This window comes from Podarcis bocagei, assembly GCF_964188305.1.
Source record: "Podarcis bocagei genome assembly, chromosome: 15".
NCBI classification, from domain to species: domain Eukaryota; kingdom Metazoa; phylum Chordata; class Lepidosauria; order Squamata; family Lacertidae; genus Podarcis; species Podarcis bocagei.
In genome coordinates, this window is record NC_138141.1 from 31,143,473 (window position 1) to 31,159,315 (window position 15,843).

Below are 15,843 nucleotides of genomic sequence, written 5' to 3' on the forward strand. Positions count from 1 at the left end.
TGTGTCATATAAGATGTATCAAAGCGGTTTACAGCAACAAAAACATAAAAGAATATAATAAAGACCATTAAACAGATAAAAACAGACCTCAATTAATCACTGTGTGGAAAGATGTATTCTTAACTGCCAGCACAGACAAAAAATGGTTTCCAGCAAGCATTTACCTGCTGAATCACTAGTGGCAGGGAGTTCCACAGGACTGGGCCATGGACACAGTTTCATCTTGTTGTCAGTGAGTGAACTGGGATATGAGTTCAAGCAGACAAAGTTGAAAAGCCCATGTAGTTCAGTGGCAGAACATCTGCTTGGCGTGTCCTGGATTCAATATCTGGCATCTCCAGGTAGGATTGCCCCATCAGTGGTGCCAACTAAAGCAATTTATGCAAATTTTCCCAATTTGCATAATTTATACAGGGTGCAGAATTCCAGGGTGGGGCGGAATGTTTACTACAGTTATGACCACAGCTCAGCCCATCCCACAATTGCACACTGGCTGGAAAGGGAGACAGGGTGGGGGTGGGGAGGGCAGACGGAATGGGTGTTTGGGGAAATCAAGGAAGGAATTTGGATGTTTTTTGGGAAATGGAGCCACTCGACTCAAGAGAGGCAGATGGGAATGATTAGGCTGCCCTGACTCCCTCCCTCCTTCCACCCCGCCAAACCTTCCTGAACAATTCAAATCAAACGCAATGGACGCCGCTGATTGTTCAGCTTTTTGGGAAAGGGCTCCGATGGCACCGTCTCTCGCACTCAAGATATTTATGACCAATTGTCAGCAAGATCACATTGATGAATTCCACATTTGATTTCTCATCACGAGGACACGGCTGTTGGATCACGAAGCCGGGCTCCGTTGCCCAGGGGTGCACAGAGGACAATGGCCTCTGCTGGCTTATATAATCCTAAAGCTGTAGGTTTGGAAGGGAACCCCAAGGCTCATCTAGTCAAACCCTCTGCAATGCAGGAATCACAGCTCAAGAATCTGTTATGTACTGAGTTGAATAGGATCCAAAATGCAGCAGTCTGATTGGTCCTAGAACAATAGGATTCAGAATGCAGCAGTCTGATTGGTCCTAGAACAATAGGATTCAGAATGCAGCAGTCTGATTGGTCCTAGAACAATAGGAACCAGAATGCAGCAGTCTGATTGGTCCACAGGAGCCACCCAATCCAGCTCCAGGTGGAAGTGAGTCTGCAACCTGATTGGCCTATAGGAGAATCCCGGAATTAGCCAATCACGTGGGGACCATTATATAAATAATGCATATAAAGCAGACATTCTGGAGGAACTTCCATTCTTCCTCACCATTATGAGCTGAATAAAGAGCATGAAATCCACTCTCGACTCCGAGTACATCTGATTCCTATTGTTCTAGGACCAATCAGACTGCTGCATTTTGGATCCTATTCAACTCAGTACATAATAGAATCCTTGACAGGTGGCCATCCAACCTCTGCTTCAAAACTTCCAAGGAAAGAGAGTTGTTCACCTTCCGAGATTGTCCATTCTACTGTTGAGCAGCTCTTAACCTCTGAAAGTTCTTCCTAATATTTGATCCGAATTTCCTTTTTGGCCATTTGATTTGGTCAATCTTTCATTTCAGTTCTACGCATAGGCTCTGTGCCACTGAATAGAATGGATTTTTAGCTGCGATTCCTACGTTTCAGGGAGTTGCACTAGACAGCTCCACAACTGTATGATTTTACGACTCCCATCATGGGGAAGAACATGATGGGGAATTCTGGTTTGAGACAGAAATGTGGAGAAATCTCAAGAACTGACCTAATTTCGATGCAGGAGGCATTCAAACTCTCCCAGTCCTATCAGAAACCCAGCGTGGGGCCGTCATTTTACATTTGCTGCCACTGCTGAGATGGAAATCCTGCGGCTTCTTCTCATTATTTCTGGCAAGGAAAAGAATAAAACAAATGCAAAGTATAACATCTAAGATAACTTCAGCAGGCCTGAATCAGGAGAAATATTTTCAGACCTTTTGTCAAATGCATTTGAACACTCCAAAATTTAAACTTGATACAGTGGTACCTCAGGTTACATACACTTCAGGTTACAGAAATAGTGCTTCAGGTTAAAAACTTTGCTTCAGGATGAGAACAGAAATCGGGCTCTGGCAGCGCAGCGGCAGCAGGAGGCCCCATTAGCTAAAGTGGTGCTTCAGGTTAAGAACAGTTTCAGGTTAAGTACGGACCTCCAGAACGAATTAAGTACTTAACCTGAGGTACCACTGTAAGTTAAGTTGGAATCAGACAAATTCTGGAGACGCGGATCGAGTAAAGCAGACCACATACACCCCTTTTGGAACTGCTCTCAAACGTTTTGGAAATATGTGCAGGCTAATATTTTGGACATCTTAGGATATCATAGAACGGTAGAGTTGGAAGGGAAATGTGGGGGGGGGGGTCGTAGTCTAGTCCAGCCCCCTGCAGATACCCATAGAAAGTAAAACACTGTACTGCTATTGGGCTCCCTGGAGGATATTATCCTGGAAAATGACCAAGAAATAGTATATCTCATACAGTATGTGAATGGTTAGAGAAGATCTGGCTTATATGAAGAATGTAAGACATTTAGACTGTAAGGCGAGCCTGCTGGATCAGGAAAATGACCCATTTAGTCCAGCATCCTGTTCTCACAGGGGCCAAACAGATGCCCTTAATGGGAAGCTCACAAGCAGGATTCGAACACAGGAGCCCTCTCCCCTCCTGTGGTTTCCAGGAACTGGCATTCGGAAGCATTGCGGCCTCTGACTGTGGAGCCAAAGCATAGCACACATGGCTAGCAGCCATGGATAGCCATGAATTTGTCTAATCCTCTTTTAAAGCCATCCAAGTTGGTCGCCATCCCTGCCTCTTGTGGGAGGGAGTTCCACAGGTTAACAATGTGATGCGTGAAAAAATAACTCTTTTTTATCTGTCCTGAATCTTCCAATGTTCAGCTTCTTTGGATGTCTACGAGTTCAAGTGTTATGAGAGAGGAAGGGAAGCTCTCCCCTATCCATCTTCTCCATGCCAGGCTATCATTTTATTAACTTCTATCATGTCACCTCTTAATAAATTATTACAAAGGAATACATATAAGCCAACCTAAGAGGTCCATGGAAAAAAATGTTTTTAATATAGATTATAGTGTTTTGGAATGAGTCTAAAAATAGTGTTTCATCTCATGCTGCCTTCAATGTGTTGGAATACTGTATTTGTCCATAGATTTCTTTATTTACTTTATTGGATGTAATAAAGAGAAATATTTTTTTTAAATGCTCAAAGCCAAGTTCTCCCACTTGTCATGAAAGGTCATGGACTGGGCTTGGTGCATCCCTAGTGTTTGAAGATGCCCTGAAAAACATTAGATTTTATTGGGGGGGGGAATAGGGGTGCAGAGTTTGTTATCTTGGAGGAGCCTCCTAATACAGTCGTGCCTTGGTTGACGAACGCCTTGCAACTCGGAACGTTTTGGCTCCCGAACTCCACAAACCTGGAGGCGATTGTTCTGGTTTGCAAACGTTCTTTGGAACCCGAATGTCCGTCACGGCTTCTGCGGCTTCCGATTGGCTGCAGGAGCTCCCTGCAGCCAATCGGAAGCCGCACCCTGGTTCCCGAACACTTTGGAAGTTGAACGTACGTCTGGAACGGATTCCGTTTGACTTCCAATGTACCACTGTATTATGGTCATCTCCCCTCAAAAAGGATATCGTAGAGCTTGAAACTGACTGAAAGAAGATCAAACCTATCCATTCTGAAGGAAATCAGCCCTGAGTGCTCACTGGAAGGACAGATCGTGAAGCTGAGACTCCAATACTTTGGCCACCTCATGAGAAGAGAAGACTCCCTGGAAAAGACCCTGATGTTGGGAAAGATGGAGGGCACAAGGAGAAGGGGACGACAGAGGACGAGATGGTTGGACAGTGTTCTCGAAGCTACAAACATGAGTTTGACCAAACTGCAGGAGGCAGTGGAAGACAGGAGTGCCTGGTGTGCTCTGGTCCATGGGGTCACAAAGAGTCGGACACGATAAACGACTAAACAACAACAGAGCTTGGAAAAGGTTTAGAAAAAGGCAACCAAAATGACAAGAGGGGATGGAGCAACTCCCCCAGGAACAAAAGTTAAAGCATTTGGGGCTTTTTAGTTTGGAGAAAAAGCCAGTAACAGGTGACATTTTAGAAGTTTATCAAATCATGCATGGATTAGAGAGAGTGGACAGAGAAGTTTTCCTCCCTCTGATCGTAATACGGGAACTCGTGGACATCCAGTGAAACCAACTGCTGGAAGATCTGGGACAGATAAAAGAAAGTCCTTCGTCATGTGACACGCAGTTAAAACTATGGAACTCCCTGCCACAGGAGCCAGGGATGGCCACCGACTTGAAAGTGGATTAAACAAATAACAGGAGGTAAGGACATCAATAACTAGTAGCCATAGTGGTTATGCTCTGCCTCTATGGTCCGAGGCCTCTTCTTATGTTCTCAAGGAGAAATAAAGCTTGATAGTGTGTGTGAACAATACGTGCCAGATCTCCAAAGCCAAACGGGAGGTGCGAGGGGGGAAATAAGATTTCAAGTGAGTATCTCTGCCCCCTCCCTGTGGCCAACAGAACCCTGCAATGCTTATGCAAATACTTGCCTGAATTTCTACAGCTCCTAGAATGCAGCTTTTCGTCAGGTCACCTTGGAGCAGATTTTTCTCCAAGCCTCCCATTGGCCAGGCAGGAAGCAGCCAGCTTTGCAGGGTTGGCGCAGGAGAGGAGGAGGGGCCAGGCTCTGTAATGGTGGTGATGGGGCCCGTAACCAAAGAGCACTCACTTGCCTGGTATGTGGGCCCCAGCCAGCCTGGGAGAAGAAGGGAGCGAGGGAGGGAGAAAATGGGAAAGGAAAACAAACGTTCTTCCCTCCGACACTGTGAGGCGGCTTTTTCGCTTAAACAAAACATGATGTCAGCCATTGTTCTCGCGAGGGGAGGCCTGCCAAAGGGGGCTGGCTGCATCCCAGCTCTCCCCAGGGCCTGTCTTGGACCCCCAGCTCAAGAGACAGAGGGCAGTTGCCAGGAAAAGCGGCTCTGCAAAACAGTGTCTCTCTTTTTTGGTTGAGGGGGGAAGCTATTATTAATAACGTTTTTGTTTTGATCCTCAGAGCATCGTTGATGTGCATGAAGCTGCCAGAGTCAGAACCATCATCCATCTAGTCCAGTGTTGTCTGCACGGGCTGGCAGCAGCTCTCCAGGGTTTCAGGCACGCTGTTGTTTCCAGAGCTATGTGAAGAGTCCAGGCCCTTGTGTGTGCAAAGCAAGTGCTCCACTCCAGAGCCTTTTTGCCCTCTCCTTAAGTATTATGTTAAGTTGTGGGTGAATATATCAGACAACACAGCGATTCTTCAAACAGCTCTGGTTTATCACAGGCCAGAACAGAACTGAAGGGTTCAGCCAGCCTGCTTATATAGAGCTCCACTAGAACGCAACTGTAACACGTTCTGTAACTATCCAATCGCTGAACGTCACTTTCAATCCCTTATTTGCATATGTGGACCTGAGTGAAAACTATATACAGTATCCCCCTGCTGGCCCAGGGTGAGAACTTCAGTACATAACATATTAAGTAAACATTTGTTCCTCGTGGTTCTGAATAAAGAGCTGAACTCAATAGGGACATAGGATGCGGTCTTATCAGGCCATCTTGAGTAGCACTGCATACCCTCCAACACCACAACAGCAAAATTCGAGACACCATCTTCCTGGACTCCATTTTCCCATTTTTCTCACAAGAGAACAGTGGCCATTTTGGTAATCGTCAGTTTGCGCAGTTCTGCACTGCAATTTTCCACTGGGAATTTATTTTTCTTCAGGCATGGCACCCGAAAATATGTGTTTTGGAGTGCTGCGTTAAGATCGCAGCCCCCCAAAAAAGCACATTTCCCAGGGGGAAATCACAGCACAATCAAGGCGACTTACACAAATTAAAACAACACAGCTAAAATACATTTTTAAAGTAATAATAGCTGGTAAGTAATTAAACTCTAATAGAATTCAAACAATGGGAAAAACAGATCTATTAAAATACAGGTAATAAAAACAGGTATAACACTATTAAAACTCCTTTCATTTCAATTTTTTTTAAAAAAACAACCACAAACAGTTCCCAAATACCTGTTGGGGGGAGGGAAATCAGCTGATGGAAGGAAGAAGTCGGCTTCACTTCTCTAGGGAGGGAGTTGCAAAGTCTGGGAGCAGCCACCGAGAAGGCCCTGCCCTGCACCAAGCATGCCTGTGAAGGGGGTGGGACTGAGAGAAGGGCCATCCCCAAAGATCTCAGAGAACCCAGGCAGGTTTATATGGGAGGAAACAGTCCTTCACATAACCTGGGTGGAAAAAGCACCAGCGGGTGGTGATGGGCATCTACTTGGAATGGGGGACAAATCTGTCCCGCCTCTCTCCGTTGCACTTCCCAAACCAAGACATGTCCCCAAATTTTGTGACGCAGTAGTCCTCCACGCACACCAAAATAGGATATATAAGTGAGGGGAATGCACCTAAATTTATTTATTTATTTATTATTTATCTATACCGCCCTATACCCAAAATCAGTGGGAAGGATATCCAAATCAGCATCACATCAGGAGAAAAGGCTCGGGGAAAATGGCACCCATTAGAAGAGCCACACATGGAAACGGGTGCAATTCTCCTCACAGATTGTGTTGATTTATTCATCAAATCGGTGTACCAGGGTGACAAGTGGCAAGCGATAAAGTGGAGATCTGGACCTGCGGTTGGGGAAACGAGAAGCTGAGAGGACCTGGAACTGACAGCCTGGCGCTGGTTGACCTGCTGTATTTGCAAGCACCCAGGCTCACTGGGGATCAAGGGGGCAGAGATGCAATTGATCCCCGTCAAAAAACAAACCCCATGGAGTCCAAATCCTGCCTGCCTGCCTCTCTCCCTTGGCCAAATCTGAATTGCCACGTTCAGCGCTCCTTGAACACACCTCTGCCAAAAGAGAGAGAGAGTGCTGCATGTCCTGGCAGAAAAATGTGACTCGCACTTGGAACTGCCAGCATTCCCATCAGGACCCATCCTGTGTGTGTGTGTGTGTGTGTGTGTGCGCGCACACACACGCACACACACACACACACACACAGAGTCACCACCAGTGGTGACTGTCGCTTTGCCCTGTGCCAAGAGTCGCTTCTCCACTATTTTGCATGCAGCAATCTGATCCACAGCCAACACGTCCAAGGCAGAATTGCCAGTGTTTCCACCAGCCCTCGCTCCTACGCTACAGGAGCTCCATCTGCAGATGATTATTTATGTTTATTCTTGTTTATTTATTGTCTTCATATGACACCTTTTTCTACAGGGAGCTCCAAGTGGCGTTTGTGGGTCTCCCCCTCCTCGTTTAATTCCCACAACAGCCCTGTGAGGTAGGTTAGGCTGAGAGGCAGTGACTGCCCTGCTCAAGTCACGCCCAGTGAGCTTCACGGCCGAGTGGAAATTCAAACCCTGGACTCTTTAACCACTGCACCACACTGCCAACCACACACTTCATTTCCTGGTTGTAGACCTTCTTGGGGAGGTGGCTGGGGGAGAAATTTGATTCAGTTCACATGCAAATGCAAAACTACCCGATTTGAGTTTCCAAAGCATTCCACAAACCGAAATGCATTCCCTCCTTTGAAATTTGCATTGCTCCGAATTTTGCAATGCCGTTCTCCATGCAAGAAATTTGTACAATGACGCATTGCACTGGGGTGAAATGTGCAAAAAAAAAATGCAGCTCTTAGTGAAAATAACAGATAAAAAAATTGTGTTAAAGGAAAGTTGCTTTGCAAAAAATGTGTGCATTAGGTAAAGCTGTATACATAAATGTAGAATCATAGAACTGTAGAACTGAAAGGGACACCAGTGCCATCTAGTCTGCCCCGCTGCAGTGAGTTTATTAGGAGAAATTTACACTAAAATGCTCGTGAATTTTCACAATGCCTTTAAAAAAAAATTGCACCATGATGTGGAAATGTGAAGAACTCAAGTGAGTGAGGTTCAGCTGAGAGGCCGTGACTGTCCCCCAAAGTCACCCAGTGAGCATCATGGCCAAGTGGAGATTCAAACCCCAGTCCCTCCCAGGTCCTAGCTTGACACTCTAACCACTGCACCACACTGCCTTTTCTCACATTTCAGCTATGGCTTTAAGTCACTGAATCCAAGAGGGCTTTATGGGGTTGAGATTAAACCAGCAAAAGGTCTGAGGATTTCAATGTCAGACGTTGCCATTTCGCCTTAACGCTGTCTCTGCGGTGCGTGCCGCTAACTTGCTTGCCATCCGCCCGTGCCTCAGAAATGGGCCAGCCTCTTAAGGTTGAACAAATTAAATTAAAACTAACAGTCTGTAACCGAGTAGATGGTTCTCCCGGAGCCAAGAGCGCGAGGAGAAGGATCTGTGCATCTTTTGATTAAACACCACCAAGAACAGAATGTTCCTTGCAATTCCGAGCCTTTTCAGAAAACGCAGCGGTCGGATACATTTTGGGATCCATTCAAGAGAAGCGGCTGCTCGGGATTGTCTGAAATCACCCTAGTTACCCTGGAGGGGGGCGCAGAAGGAATGTCAAAACAGAGGGCCTGGCAGTCAACACTGGACTTGCATCATCAGAGATGATAGATCTGCCCAGCTATGGAGATGAACCAGGGGGGTGAGCCGGGGACGATCCGTAAAGGAAAGGGGTTTAATTTACTTGTTAAGATTTTTAGACCGCTTTCTGCCCAGGGTCCCCAAGCTATTTTTGACAGCGAAAATCCAGCCATTAAAACCAGATACTTTTCAAAATCAAGCCATACAACAGAAATGATACAGGCTCCAAGTGCCCCTAGGAATAAATAGGTCTGAACTAGATGACAGATAGGAAAGTAAAAATGTTGGAATAGTAATAATAATAAATAATAATAATAATAATAATAATAATAATAATAATAATAATAGATCTATTAACCCCCCCAAAAAAAGTGCAAACATAAAAAAGAGAAAGAAAACAAAGAATCAGAAATTTAAATCAGCCTGGAGGGACAAAAGTACAAAGATACAGTGCAGCTCAAAAGGGATAGTCAAGTGTTAATTCATGCAAAGATTCCCTTTACAAATAGTAAAGATTCGTTTTTTAAAATATTCTCTACCTGTGAGTTCCATTATTCTTCAGAATAAAGAGAGAACAGAACTAGTAAAGACTAGTAAAGACAACAGAGAGTAAAGTGGGAGTAATTGATGGGGCTTACTTCTGAGTAACCTTATACAGAGGGTAAGCACCCCTAAACATAATCTGACCTGGGATTAAGCCCTGCTCAAGTCAAAATGCAGCAGGTGTAATGTATTCAGGTGTAAGTACATACGAATAAACCGTATTTCGAAGACCCTGCAGCCTCTGCTGTGCCTTGATTTCCCCCCTGGAATTTTGCTACTGCTAAACAGAGATGGGGGGGGCAGCATATAACACCATCTTAACACTTCACGGAGAAATGCCCAACCACACCTTTCTTTAAGTATCCTCTGCAGGGCACCTTCCTTGAGATCCAGCAAAATGTAAACACATCAAGGGAAACAAATCTTTTGGTTTAGCTCCCCGGCTTGGCATTCTCTGATCGCTTATGCCTTACGCAACGTCTCCCTTTAAGACATCAGCATGAAGTTTCACACACAGGCTCAGGACCCAAATCTGCTGGGCGAGTGCAAATCCCAGCTCAAACTCAACAGCCGTTTTCCCCCAGGGTGGCTGAGGGGCAGCAGAGCGTGCAAGAGTTTACGCTCCCTAGAAGAGGGACATCAGAATGTCAGCTGGTGGACATGTTGACGACACAATTCTACATTTCAAGTTGGAACTGGCAGGGGCTGATGGAAATGATGCCTGAAGGGCACCAGGTCAAGGAACGCTGGTCTACAAGGGAAGGTGCTAAACCCCAAAGAACACAGATAGTAACTCTGACTTGTGGCTTCTTTTTATTATATACATTCCTCAATAGCAAAAAATGGGGACAATCTGGAGAGAACAGTTTGGCAATCATAAGAGGCGTCTGCTGGATCAGGCCCATGGCCCACCTAGTCCAGCATCCTGTTCTCACAGTGGCCAACCAGATGCCTGTGGGAAATCTTCAAGCAGGATTCGAACACAAGAGCATCCCTCCTGTGGCTTCCGGCAACTGATATTCAGAAGGGTTGCTGCCTCATTCAGCTTCATTGGATGGCTACGGATTCTAGTGTTATGAGAGGAGGAAAACTTCTATTATCATGTCATATTTGACTCCTAAATGCTGCAACCTTTCCTCATAGGGCAGTTGCTCTTGACCATTCTGGCTGCCCTTTTCCACCTGCAAACCCCACAGTCCTTCTCCATGCCCCCTTCTCCTTGGGCTTACGCCATGTGGTGGTGTCTGTGGCCGTGCGCATTCCCAGAGCTGTGCCAAAGGTGCTTAAGACGGCTGCTCTGGAGCCAGGCACTTCCCGGCAGCTGCCAGACACACCCCATAAATCCATACCACACATCTTCTAAGTCCGCACATCCCCTCCAAACTCTCTTTTTCTACAACCCCCCCAAGCCCCTTCCCCATGTATACACATGCGTAGCTGCTCAGAGCCCAGGCGCTGCCCACAAGGAGACAGCAAGAGGAAAACACCTTGTGGCTCTGGCGTTTATCTTCCTGACACTCTGGATATCCTGTCTGGCATCCCCAGAAACTGGGCCTGTTTGATATGCACAGGGGACTCTCATGCGCACACAATCACCCGCCCCTTGTATATCTGCAGAGACACATGTTGACAGCATGTCTGGATGAGGGCTGAGCCAAAAGTACTTGCTGTGTTCGGCAGAATGTTTTCTGCAGTGGCGATTTCTTTCTTCCCCCCTTTTGGCAGGGGAATGTTCGCTGCTTCGTTTATTTACGTTACTGTATTTACATCCCATCTTTTTTCTCTTGAGGAACTCAAGGTGACAGACATAGTTCTGCCCGCCGCCTCAATTAATCCCACACAACAACCCTGTGAGTTAGGTTATGCTGAGAGGCAGTGAAGTGAGCAACCACCAAAGTAATCCAGTGACTTTGTGGAGAAATAGATTCATTCTCAAATTGTTTAAGTTCCATTACAGTTTTAATTAAACTACTATTTTAAAACACGTTTTAGCTTTCTGTATTTGATCTATGTTTTAATTTGTGTAGGTCACCTTTAGTCACAATCTGGGGGAAAGGCAGGATATTATTATTATTAATTATTATTATTATTATTATTATTATTATTATTATTATTAATTAGCAGAAGCAAGAGACTGGTTGAAACATTGCTATCCTACCTAAATGGTTAACCTGTACTGTGGGTTTTGGAGGGATGTGTTAACAAGCACTGTAGGATACGTATGGTTGTAAATGACAGTCATGGTGATGAAGAATTTATTTTTTGGTAGGCTGAGGAAGAAGCTTTAGACCATTTCCTGAATGAATCAACGCAGGGAGTCGAGCAGAATGCCTTTTCTCCATGGCTTCAGCCACATCTATGAGTACCAGGGGTTGGTCAATGAGATTTTGGAATGTATGGATTCTCTGGTTCTGGAAATGATGGACAGGTAACTGGGAAGCTGCTTCTCCATCAGTGTAGGTAGGCAATACTGAGCAGGGTTCTTATTCAATTCAGCCCATTCTTCAGAACTATGAGAACTAGGATCTTTGAGAGTTTTCTACAAGCAAGCGGTGTATAAATACCGTGAAATGCACAAACAGAATCCTACCTTTCAGGGAAAGGGCCATGGTTAAGGGTAGAACACCTTATGTACATGCAGAAGGCCCCTAATGGCATCTCCAAGTTGGCGCTTAAAATATCCCCTGCCTCAAACCCTGCAGAGCCATTGCTGCTGTCAGTCAGTGCATACATTACTGAGCTAGATGGACTTGGTGGTCTAATTCCTGGGAGTTTACCTTAGTGAAGACCTCACTTGGAAAAAACAATACAACTCAGGTGGTTAGAGACTCCACTTCCTCAGGGTCTTGCGAAAGAACAATGTTAAACAACAATTGATGACCTCTTTCTACCGGTCCACAAAAGAAAGTGTCCTCTCATATTGTATCACAGCGTGGTATGTTGGCTTGAAAGTCTTTACAGAGGGTGGTGAACACAGCACATGATATCATGGGCTGTCCCCTGAGCCCGCTAGATGACATCGCAAGGGATGTTGCCTTAGGAGAGCGAGAAAAATTCTCAGGGATGATTCACACCCCAGCCAGCACCTCTTTAATCTTCTACCCTCGGGCAGGAGATATAGAAGTATAATCAGTCATAAACAACATGCTAAAAAACAGTTTGTATCCGTGGGCTGTTAGGCTGCTGAATGGAAAATGATATAGTGCAACTGACTTTCGGGGTTGGTGTGTTGTGTGACAAGCACACAGAGGGCTATGAGATTGAGTGTTTATGTGGTGGGGAGGGAGGCTCGGTTAATTTCATTGTACACAGGTTGTACATTGACAATAAAAGTATTATTAATGTAAAAATAAATCAATCACATTAGTTTCTCCTAACCACTCTGGCCTTGCCCGCCCCTGGCATGTGGCCCCCAGAAGGACATGTCTTCTCATTGGCACACCACTCTTCCCTCTGAGCTGCCTACTGATTGGCTCTTTATCGTTACCAAACCACCACCACCACGGAACTTTTCCCTCCTCCTATGGCCATGGTGGTGCTTTATTTGCCTTGTTTTCTTGTGAAGCGCCAGCGCCGTGGTAGAAGATGACAGACGGATTGCAGCACTTCATGAGCTGCTGGAGAGGAACACCAGCTTCGTGTACTACCAGGAGGGTGTGAACTATTCATTGCTGAAGATGGCGGCGTACGGGATGGTCCAAGCCACAGAAGCCCTCCTGCGTGGTGGGGCAGACATCACCTTTGAAGGTTGGAGGGGGACCCAGTTAATGCTTCACATCTTGCATTTATTTTAAAATTACAGAAATGATTAGAATAACTATTTATGGAGACTGTATCTTTATATACATTTTTTGTGACACCCCCCCCCCTTTTCAACTGCTTCCTTTCTGGTTAGGCTCTAGTCAGCAGTGTTGGGGTTCAGATCCACAATACGGAAAGCATTCGCCTTTTGTTGGAAGGAGGTGAGCTTCCTCCACCCACCTGCCCTACAGAGCCCTGCTGCTTCCTTCAAATCCAGTGCAAAACAACCAGCGGTCTCAGAGCAGGAATATGAGCCCGGAAGGCTGGCACCCTTTTGCCACCACATGGCATTCTCCCTAAGACCACCTGCCTGGGTGGACTGGAATGATAAAAGGGCAAGCACTGATCAATCCTAATGTGTTTTTATGAGATATATATATATATGGTCTATATAGATAATGGATTACTTAGGCAAAAAAGAACATTATTTTTTATTTTTGGTTAACTGAAAGAAATACGAATAATCTTGCATTGCCGCAATATATTCTCAACTTCAAATACTCCCGACACTATTCTAAACACATTATTAAACCTCTTTGGTATTACTTTAAATAAGGGTTAAGATATAATTGGGATAGCAGGCCATATATTTCTTTTCTCTTTTTCGTTTTTTCTCTTTTTTTCTTCCTTACTTTGGCTTTGATTGTGTTTTATGTCAAATACTTTTAGTAAAAACTGATTAGAAAAAATAGGAAAATGATGACAGTGGTGATGTTGCCAAGGGTCATTTTAAAAAACCAAACCAGTAAACTGGCCGTTTCTTTATTGTCTCTGCCCTTCAGGAGCCAATGTGAAGGCCACAACAAAAGATGGCGACACCATCTTCTCCTCCATCATCTCCCTCCTTTGGAAGACAGTGGAAGGTGACAAAGAGGAGGCTCAGACAGTCAACCATTTCTGCTTCCAGGTCACTCAGCTGCCAATGATGACCCACAGGGCCAACCCTAGTGAGTGCCCAACCTACGAGTCCCTCAACCTGTTGGCTATTTACAGTTTAGTAGCGCTGCAGAGAGCTTGCTGGGGAGACCATGCATTAAAAAGGGACTCAAAAATAACTTTAACAAGGTATTAATAACAATAACAAAAGCTCCCTATACACTAAATACATCAACAACAAACCAGAGCCAACCACCAACCCATCCCCCAGGGTAATAGGAGAGCTAGGTGCTGCTCCTTATATACTATACCCAATTGCTGACACAGCTTGATTAACACAACTCAGCAGCACCTGCTATGTTTCACAGCTGTAAGACTGGGTCTCGTTATTTGCCCTGGCCCTGGCCCTTAAAGACATACACAACTTGTGAAACAATAATGAACCTTCACATTTTAAAGTGACCATTCAACACAACCTGAAAAACTTCCAGCTCCGCTTTCCCCTCCTGGAGTTTGGGGCACGCTACAACTGCACCCTCCATGGACCTGCCTGCTGGTCGGGCTTCAGCAGTATCTTTGAGTGGCTGTGTTCCTACCTGTGGTGGTTAGAGGACGACACCTTCTCTGCTGACCTCTTTCAGAAGGCCGAGACAGTGCTGGAGCTCTTGGCCTCAAGCTCCCAGATCATCAAGCTCCCCAGCAACTTCGATATCAACCTCAGCAACTGCCGGTTGCACAGGAAGAGGATCTCGGACCTCTTCACCATTCTGAAGAAGCTGGAAGACTCCCCTCCTACCTTGAAGCACATGTGCCGGGTTTTCCTGTGGCAACATCTCAGACCCTGGCCGATCGATGAAAAAGTCAAGGCCCTCCCGTTTCCCAACTTGTTGAAAAAGTATCTCCTCATAGACCGGAGCAGCTCTGCAGAGGTAGCCATCTGACTTGGACTTGAATTCTGGTCTCTCCCAGGTGCTAAGCCGACACTCTAACCACTACACTATCCAGATGCTGGGAGATTCAAAAAAGATAAAAGGAATTCTTCACATAAACTGTGGAACTCACTTCCACAAGAGACAGCAACGGGGGTGGGCTTTGAAAGAGGATTAGACAAATTAATGGAAGGTACGGCTATTGATGGCTATGAGCCATGATGGCTATGCTCTTGCCGCCACAGCTGGAGGAAGCAAAGCTTCTGAATGCCAGCTGCTGGAAGCTGCAGGAGGGAATACAGCTCTTGTGTTCGAATCCTGATCACAGATTTCCCCACAGGCGTTTGGGGGATCCAGCAGGCCCGTCTTACGGGCTTATGTTGCTGGACTCCGGATGTCAAGCCCATGAGACATCATGGCCAAGGATCAGTCATACTGAAAGGGTTGGTTGTGGTGTAGTGGTTAGAGTGTCAGACTAGGACCTGGGAGAGACCAGGGTTCAAATCTCCACTTGGCCATGAAGCTCACAGGGTGACCTTTGGGGGCCAGTCACTGCCTGTCAGCCTCACAGGGTTGTTGTATGGATTTGAGAAGGAGAACCATATACGCCACCTTGAGCTCCTTGTAGAAAAGTTGGAATATAAATGCCATAAATAAAATAAAATAAAATAAAATGTAGTCTGGCAACATCCAAAGGGATAAAGGGTGCTTGATGGTCACATCTGCCAATCCCTGCATTGCTGGGGGTTGGACTAGATGACCCTTGGTGTCCCTTCCAACTCTACAATTCTAGTAATAATAATAATAATTTATTTAGATATTATAATTTAGATATTATATTTTATGTGAGAGAATAATTGGGAATTTTGGTTATTATGTATATATGTTAAGTTTCAATAAAGATCTTTGAAAATTATTATTATTATTATTATTATTAATAATTTATTATTTATAACCCCCCATCTGACTGGGTTGCCTCAGTCACTCTATTCTGGGGCAATTCAATTATCCTGGAAGGCTCCTTAAAGTAATCAGAGTTCTATGATCCAATGGGATGTGTTTTCA

General features: G+C 45.3%; 1 protein-coding gene across 1 annotated transcript; it reads left to right on the forward strand.

Moving 5' to 3' along the window:
- Positions 1-11,499: 11,499 nt before the first annotated feature.
- On the forward strand, positions 11,500-14,790 carry LOC308574529 (ankyrin repeat and SOCS box protein 6-like; the record flags this gene model as incomplete). Its single annotated transcript, XM_081172422.1, has 5 exons — positions 11,500-11,600; positions 12,738-12,867; positions 13,068-13,134; positions 13,756-13,970; positions 14,341-14,790. 5 exons carry the CDS (start codon positions 11,500-11,502, stop codon positions 14,788-14,790), a joined length of 963 nt encoding a protein of 320 aa, XP_081028548.1.
- Between the last annotated feature and the right edge of the window lie 1,053 nt (positions 14,791-15,843).